General features: G+C 41.1%; 1 protein-coding gene across 2 annotated transcripts; it reads right to left on the bottom strand.

Moving 5' to 3' along the window:
• Window positions 1–482: 482 nt before the first annotated feature.
• Window positions 483–5928, bottom strand: LOC125543503 (probable folate-biopterin transporter 4). Of its 2 annotated transcripts, none has more exons than XM_048706874.1 (7): window positions 5584–5927; window positions 4789–4916; window positions 3391–3612; window positions 2853–3305; window positions 2569–2766; window positions 2049–2186; window positions 483–1026 (listed from the first exon to the last, which is right to left on the bottom strand). In XM_048706874.1, exons 1-7 carry the CDS (start codon window positions 5683–5685, stop codon window positions 765–767), a joined length of 1503 nt encoding a protein of 500 aa, XP_048562831.1. In that variant the 5' UTR covers window positions 5686–5927; the 3' UTR covers window positions 483–764. The 2 variants fall into 2 exon arrangements, with proteins under 2 accessions (XP_048562831.1, XP_048562832.1); XM_048706875.1 differs by lacking the exon at window positions 483–1026 and adding an exon at window positions 1048–1707 and having other exon boundaries at window positions 2008–2186; window positions 5584–5928.
• Between the last annotated feature and the right edge of the window lie 2974 nt (window positions 5929–8902).

Below are 8902 nucleotides of genomic sequence, written 5' to 3'. Positions count from 1 at the left end.
TTGCATCGAGATGATGAGATTGCCTCCCATATGTAGATGTTGTACAATCAAAACAATTATAGCCTTTGCAATTTCAGCAACATACTACTCTCTCCGTTCCTAAACATTTATCTTTATAGAGATTTCAACAAGTGACTACATACGGAGCAAAGTAAGTGAATCTACATTCAAAATATGTCTATATACATCCGTATGTGATAGTTCATTTGAAATCTCTAAAAAGACAAATATTTAGGAACGGAGGGAGTATTTGATTTGAATTTTTGGTAATATACTCAAGTTTTCAATAGCAATTTATTCGTACTTCTAGCGCAGTCAGTAAGTAATATACACTTGCAAGCATAACAAATATATGCATCAATTCACTGCTCAATTTGACAGTATAAACATACTGGATCACAGAGCTACAGGTAGAGATTTTAATATTAGACAGACAGAGATAGATAGAAAGATAGATAGATAGATAGACAGATAGACAGATGTATACATCAAAAGCTAAATCATAAACAATAACACTTTCCATGTAACACATGTTCTTGCAAGTACATTTGCTACACAGTTTTGCCATTGCTTAACGCTTTGTAATGTCAGCTATTGCACTCTTCCTCTCATTCTAGTATATGCCTGTATACATATTTCAACAAAACTGAGCTACCTTCCTGCTGGCTTCAATTTGCTTTCTCTATATGCATGTATGAGTAAGACTGGGGAATGCAGACCAGACCAGTCCAGAAAAAATGACGATCAGGTCTGTATCCCTTTTCCTATGTTGTTAGTCCCCTGACGTCCCTTGGAATCAGAAACAAAAATCCAATAGGTAAGAGAGTGCCCATCAGCTGAACAGTTAGGCCGAGTGCCAGATTGTCAAACTGTACCGACGAGATGTTCAAAGCTGACGTCAATGCAGCTCCAAGGAATGAACCTAATGTCGAACTGAGGTTGTTGATGGACATGAACAGAGCAAACAGTGTGCCCTCGATTCCAGGTGGGCAAAGTTGTCCCGAGAGGATTAGGAACGGCATCATCCTGCCAAATGAAGACAATAAAGTTAGAATCACTATTGCGTAAAATGTGTAGGTAAGATGTCAGATCTTCAGCCATGAGTACAATAATGGATTCATACTGGATAGATTGAACAATTTCCTCATTTTTTCAGTTGTTTTGATTAAGAGAACAATATGAACCTACTAACTAATGTCAATTATTATACTGGATAAAGTGAAGAATTTTCCTCAGTTGCAAAAAAGAACATACAGTCATCTAAAGAAATTTATGACATACGGGTCACACTTAACCATGAGCTCAAGAAACATTCATGAGGGCCACTTGATTGACGCTCACCCAAATAAAGGAAATAAATAAATAAGAGTATGACTGTATCTGTCTAGTTTTAGTTGAAACAAAGAAGTTTAAGTTGGTGACTAATGAGTTGCCACAACACTAAAATATTTTAAATGCAAGATTAGTCAATGCAGGATCAGTAACTCTGGGCAGCAACTTAGGGTTTCTAACAGAAACGCATCTCAAACTGGTTTTCTAAACTACAGGTCAAGCAGAAACTCAGTTAATGGTTTGCAATCTACTACCTCCGTCCCAAAAAGCTTGTCTTGGATTTGTCTAGATACGGATGTATCTAACACTAAAACGTGTCTAGATACATTCGTATCTAGACAAATCTAAGACGAGCTTTTCGGGATGGAGGTAATACTCCCTCCATTCCCTTATACAAGGCCACACTCAAATTACAGGTACCAAGGTAAAATTTAATGATTGCTTTGCAAGCTAACTTTTCTTGTTAACTGGGATCATTAATATGCCAGCATGCATGCAAGGAAGGAATGAGAAGGAAGTAGCACAGTGTCATTATGACCACATGCATGCAAGTGTTAAACAAGTTGCTAGTATGAGAAAACATCATTAAATTTTGCCTCGATTACTGTTAGTGGCCTTGTATAGATGCAAATTGTATTTTTCATAGTGGCCTTGTATAAGGGAATGGAGGGAGTAGTTCACATGAGTATGAAAGAAATGTCAGCTAGAGGATATACTTGAATTGGTTGATTGCATCAGCCAAAGCAGAGCCCCACAGCACCATGTATTTGTCTGCTATTCCATACTGCATATGTAATCTTGACACCAGTAAAATGTCCAGTACAGTAATTATCGCAAGGCCAAGATGTGCAAACCTGTAAAATAAGGACAGCAACTATTAAAGGTGGCACATGTAAGTACCTAACAACTTCAAACAAGTGAATAGATTTACATTCTAGCCAATTACCCCCATCAGTTTTTTAACAACATTAATAAAAGAGCATGCACTTGCACTCACAAAAACACTGATCAAAAGGAGATCAATAAATGGTTTATACCAAAAATACCAAGATGAAAATTCAGTCCAATTCATCGAATTATGGACAGCCAACTTACGAAAAGTTCATAGAAAATTTCAGTCAGTACATTAAGCATATATGCATAACATTTCAACTTCCTTTAAACAAACTATATGGCACTAATATAGATAGTGTGTTGACATTTGGAAAAGATAAACAGCTTGAAAAAATGACTTACATAAGAATATTCCTGAGTTTTTTATGCTTTAAGTAGCGGTTGTAGATATATGTGCCAAGCATTAGACTGAACCACCCAATCACACGTGCAGTCCCTAAGAAGGATGCCTCCAGATGTAGAACCTCCGTTTGATAATAGAACATTACTGTTGAGATATTTGGAACTGCTGCATTTGAAAGGAAAAACCATGCCATAGGTCTAGAGAAAAAGAAAGGAAGTTACCGATTAAGCTCTTCGGTGCAAGATGCAAACATCAGAGAAAATGAAATTGCAGGGTTAATTACCGCAGAATTGCTGGCTGCTTAAAAGCTGTGCATAAACTGAAGAAGGCTGATTTCAGAGATGAGTATAAATTAACTGAATTATTGTGCTTCTCATGACCTTCAGGTCGTTTGGACAATGTTTTCCTTTTGTTCTTTTTACGAGCACCCTTTCGCCTCCTAGTGCTCGCATATTTAAAAGATTCACCTGAGCCTTGTCCAGCAAAAGCACTATCAATATTCTGATCATCAGCATGATCATGTGCAGCATTATCTATCGTGCTCTCAAATCCTTTTGGAGATTCCTTAACGAAAACACATGTAACTAGTTGGAACAGTGGAAGAGCAGAGAAAATAATATAAATAGCATTTATTGGGAGATTGGACAATGCGTATCCTCCCAATAAGCTCCCAAATATCCCCCCTACAGCCATTGATGACCAAGATAATGACTGGAGATCACCAGCAAATTCTGGCCTGAAAAGAGAATAATTCAGGTTTTAAGGCATTGTATTGGAGTACTTATTATACAAGGTGAGACAAGATGCACCATATTACTCACCCTGCTGATCGAACTGCCTCTGCAATCATTGCATCTATAACAACATCTGCCATGGCAGATCCCAAGTTCTGTACAATCAACATTAGCGTAAAAAGATTGCTTGAGCTCCTCAAATATTCTGACAGCCCAATGATAAGCCATGGAAATAGAGAAAGACCACTAGAAATGATCAAATAGGGTACACGCTTCCTCTGCTTAATTGGAATACAGTCCGACACAATCCTGCAAGTACAATTGATATATGGGTGAGTAAGTAAAACCAGGATTTTTTTTATTGGGCGGTCAGCAACATGTCCAGTAATGCATGTACCAAGGCATATATGGAAGTTTTACAGCTGTTAGCAACACGTTGTGAACCTTTATCCACAACAGGATAACTAACGTACTGAACATAGCCAGATGGCAATGCTGCAAGATATTGGTAGACATAGGTTGGATGAGAGGTTATTTCAGAGAGAAAAGATTGGTTGTTTCTTCCTGAAACATAGATACATGGCATCTCTACAGTGGATGCTTGGATCTTTGACTTTTCCTAGCACGATACAAACTCCTCATGGTTGGACTCCTTTAATCCTAGACTTGCAGCCCTTCCTCCCGTTTCCTTGGTGCTGCAAATCCTTGTCTGACACATGACCGTCTTCTGCTACAGGCCTACGATGCACCTATGTCCTTGGCCACCTTGACAGCCAGCTGGTGCAAACTAACTGCCACTGGCTTGATGCAACATACTAATGCATACAACAACACCACTGCCAAAAAGCAGCACAACTCTGTGGACAGGAGAGTACTAGGACAACCATAGATCATGGACACTAGCTAGAAAACCGATTATGAGTTTGATATTACATGGGCCTACGTACTAGTACCGCTGAATGCCTTAATTTGCAGCAACAAAGCTATTTGACCAACAGATGTGGGAAATACTTTCTGTGATGTGTTCCTTTTTGCATTTCCATGTTACTGTCATGTGCCCATGTCTACAAATGAACTGTTCTTGTTAATCAATTTTCTGTTAAGATAACTTGAATACAAACTATGTTCAGATTGTTAGTGATAGGTTCTATTCACGGTAATCTGTAATTAATCAGAAATTGAAAAAAAAAATGTTTATCTCTGGTGGAATAATTATGTATCTATAGTAGCTCCATAAAAGTCCAGTAATAAACTTGTGTTGTGGTGGACACCAATATCAAACAATACCTAAGCTTATGCCTGAAAAAAGCGTAATTCTGAAAACTGAGATGTAAGACTCGTGACATTTGGAAACAAAAAAGTTAGTTAAAATATCTATATCCCAAGATATAGGCAAAGGAGAAGAATGATTATTTTGCATCAACCAAGGTTAAATTGTCGGTAAGTTTCGCTTCATATAAAGCAAAGAAGAAAAGGTAACATTACCCATATATAGGTTTTATGCTCCAAGGGAAAAATGCAGCAGAGACCAAAAACTGTGATGTTGAGGGTGACAGCTTCATGATGTCCTTCATTTGATACGAGACAGCTGTCCAGACAAAAGATCTGAAACCCTAAAACATTGAAGAATACATATTAGAACGTTTAAAATGTTAACATGTTCTTATTTGTGAAGCATTCAAGAAAAACAAACAGATTTGAAGGAGGGCCTCTTTAGTTATGCTGAATTCAGACATGGAATTTGCAACCGAGACATATCGCCAAAGCATGCAAGTTGAACAAGTGCTAAGGATATGAATGAACAACCTTGGCCCCCTACATGCTACCTTAAGGTATTTGACATGCCACCAATGCTCAGCATCCTGTGCAATTACCACATCAAGTAGTTTTAAGGCATCACAATCCAAGGCCAAGACTCGCCAACACTTGGATAGTTTCACATTTCCATGGGGCAGAGAATGACTTATCCATTCTAACCGAATTTCTTAAGCGCAATTGAGTCTCTCTATACAGACAGTGACTGATTTGGCGGCATATAAACGCTAGACGTCCATCTCAAGCTACTCTGGCAGCACGGGCTTCACATTCGCAACAAGATAAAATTAGCGTGCTGTCTACAAAAAGAATCCTTCATCATCTTGCGTGTTCTGGAAACATAAATTACGAAATGATCCTACGGACACGCACATGAGCGGCAGATCTATCTAAATCGACGGTGCGTGTACGGAGAAATGAGTGCGGTCACGAGGAGCGTCAGGGTGCCGGGAGAGAGGAAGAGACCTGGATGAAGTAGATCAGGCAGACGAGCCACAGGAACGGCGCCCCGAACGCCGCCGCCATCCGCCCCGCCCACCACGGCGAGGCCGGCGCCGCCTCCGCCATGGTCCCGACTAACAAGCGAAACGGATTTGCCCCTCCTGATCTGGCAAAATGAACCCCCGGGGAGATCTCGGCGTCTGAATGGATCGGAAGTGGGGGAGAGAGACGGACCGGAGTGAGGGCGGTGCGAGAGATGCGGGAATGCGCTGCCCGTATGACGCATGCACGGAGACGTCGGAGGATGGATGTCCTCCGGCTTGACGGGGTTTGTGAGGGCTGACTGAGACGCCACGCCCGGTGCCTGGCCGTGTCACAGCTCATCGACATGTGCCGTTTGATTGGCGCGACGGTTTTGGACAGCCACTCAGACTCTGCCACGTCGGGAGCTCCAGCAAAGCGTTGCTCTAGCTCCGTTGACTAGGACGGTCCGTGTAAGCTAAGATAAAATCTGTGCCTCCTTTCCTCCATCCATTTTCTATAAAAAAAATAGATATTCTTGCTTGTGAGGTCACTTGAGATAAAACTATCCATCCACCATGCAAGGGGAATGTTACTGGATATTCGTTCATGAACATTCTTCATGATCTCCGTCTAGAGATCTAATAGAGTTGTCATATTGTGGTTTTCAAAACCATTTCAGAGCGTCCTTCGTATTTTTTTTCAAGGCTGCGGAGGCCATGCTCAAACTTAAATTTACCAAATCTCGTATCTTCAAATGTTGTCACCCATATTTTTGCTATAATTGTGCATATAAACTATATTGTACGTCCATGTTGCATCAATGTAATTCAAACATTTTAAGTTTGAACATCAAAAAAGTTCAACAACATTTTAATTCGCAAGTTCAAATGAACAAATAATCTGGATGCCACAAATGGTAAGTCATAATTCACATACATGAATCAACGGTAAAGGGACATAAGTGAGCATGAACAAATGTGAGGGAAATATATATTTTGGCTAAGTTCTTCAACACATCGGGGTCGTCGGGATCTAGCGGGCGAGTGTGGCACGACCGGGAAGATAGACTACGCAGGAGAAGGAGTTGTCGATAGCGGACGGTCGGCATGTGATGCCAACCTCCTTGGCAAGCCATGGAAGGAGGAACTCTCATAGAGAGAGGCCCATATCAAGCTCCCGTGATGTGGCCATGGTTGATTGCGGAGCTTCATGCAAACCTACAGCGGCCATGCCCCCGCCCCCACTATTTTTTGCACCCATTGAAAAAGTGCTATATTTTAGGCCTAACTAGTGTTTAGAATAGGGATTAGCCCCTCCTTCCCTATTAATTTGCTCCCTTCATGTAATGACCCCCTCTTAGATTATGCTAAAGCTCTGCCACTAGCCATGGTGATGGTCAGCATATAGTAGTAAGTTGGCATGCGACTGAGACGAAATGAGATAGTGTAGCGACCAGACCTCAAACAGTCTGATCTCTGTGCTCCGGTGTCATCTCTGGATCAGTAATGCTGACACCACACAGTACTCGGAGGATTTATAGCAGAGTGGCAATCACACATTCATTACATCGAGTGTCTCAAAAGAGAACATATTACAATAAATATGGCTTAAGGCCATCTAATAACGATAACAGCGAAAGGCTTGAAAGATAAGTTAGTCCATCAACTCCAACGGCATCATTGAGTATAGAACCGTGACCTAAAAACTCCTTAATCGTCGCCTGAAAAGTCTGCAACATTAACGTTGCAGCCCGAAAATGGGTCAGCACATGGAATATACTGGCAAGGTAACACATAGAGAGTAATGGAATGAAACAGCTATACTATATGCATATTTGGCTAGTGGAAAGCTCTATGGTTACAGTTTTGCGTAAAGCCAATTTTTCTCTACTACAAAGAAATAAATTTATTTAACTATCATGGTAGTTGTTAAACATTGAGAATGGTTGACAGCATTCTCAATCCCAATTAAGCATCATCATTAAACATAACCCAACAAAATTAATTTAGAGTAACATATTGAGATTCACATGATAATCCAAGTACTAGATACTCAAGATGTCCATAACCGGGGACACGGCTAACCATGATTAGTTTATTACACTCTGCAGAGGTTTGCGGACTTTTCCCCACAAGACTCGATCGCCTCCGTTTGGTTTCTCGCACTACATGGTGTTTGAGAAGACGGATGACCGAGACATAGTCTTTCAGAAGCGCTAGCACCTTACAATCGGGTAGACCGTACCACCTACATCCCCTACATCTGCTAGTCTACCACTGTAAGAGTTCGCACGACTTAGTCAACTATACTAGAGCCCATAATAGCTTGTGGCTGCACACGGAAGTTTCTAGTATGAATAGTCTCATGATCCCTTTGAGCCTGGGTGGCGGTCCAAAAGAAAACAGGCAAGTCCTGGAATACGCAGGTGCCTTAATCCACCCAGATGTGTGTTTAAGTTGCCACCTTAGATGAACCATTAATTAACAATCTCACATCTGTCATGGATATCACTCACCCAATCCACGTCTACTAGCATAGCATGGCAAAATAAGCAAACGTAGAAGTAACTCCCAAAGGTTTGATAATAACAGGTAATAGGTACTACCTCAACTACTTCCCATCCCACAATTTAATTAGATCCTAATCATGCAATGTGTGAGGATTGATCTAATGCAATAAAACTGGGTAGTAGAAAAGGTATGATCAAAGTGTTACTTACCTTGCTGATGATCCGGGAAACCTAGCGATTCAAAGTAACAAGCGGCGCACTCCGGGTACTCTATCGCAAACAAACAAACAAGCATACAATAAGTACTCATCTAATGCACAGGTAAAACTTAAATAAGAGATCTAACCAGAAGGTTCAACTTAAGAACTCCGGTGGCAAAAAGAATTAAATCGAACGAAGCAACGAAAATCAAACGGCGAAAGAAAACAACTTCGTTCTAGTAATCTGGATTTAGGGCAAATTTTACAGTAGCAAAACCTTGTTTAAGTTGGTTAAACGGATAAAGGGTTTCGAGACGAATCCCTAGGTGCTTGAATCGCCTGATTCCGATAAACGAGCGAAAAGTTATACTAAAACGAAAATCGGATCAGGGATCGCGATCAGAAAAATCACGGATTTAATCCGAGAAAAAGAAAAAAACAACGAACGCCGATCTCTTTTTTTCTTTTTTTTAACGGCGGCACGGAAAACGAGGCGCGACGAATCTCGGCGGCGGGATCCAGCGGCGGCGGCGCGCGGCGCCGGCGGCTAGGGCGGGGCGCGGGCTAGGGTTTGGGGGCGCGGGTGGCTGGGCTTGGGTGGCTCCCCCCA

Source organism: Triticum urartu, chromosome 3 (assembly GCF_003073215.2).
Source record: "Triticum urartu cultivar G1812 chromosome 3, Tu2.1, whole genome shotgun sequence".
Taxonomy (NCBI): Eukaryota; Viridiplantae; Streptophyta; class Magnoliopsida; order Poales; family Poaceae; genus Triticum; species Triticum urartu.
Note: the sequence above shows the minus strand (reverse complement) of the source record. Positions and strands in the feature narration are given on the sequence as shown.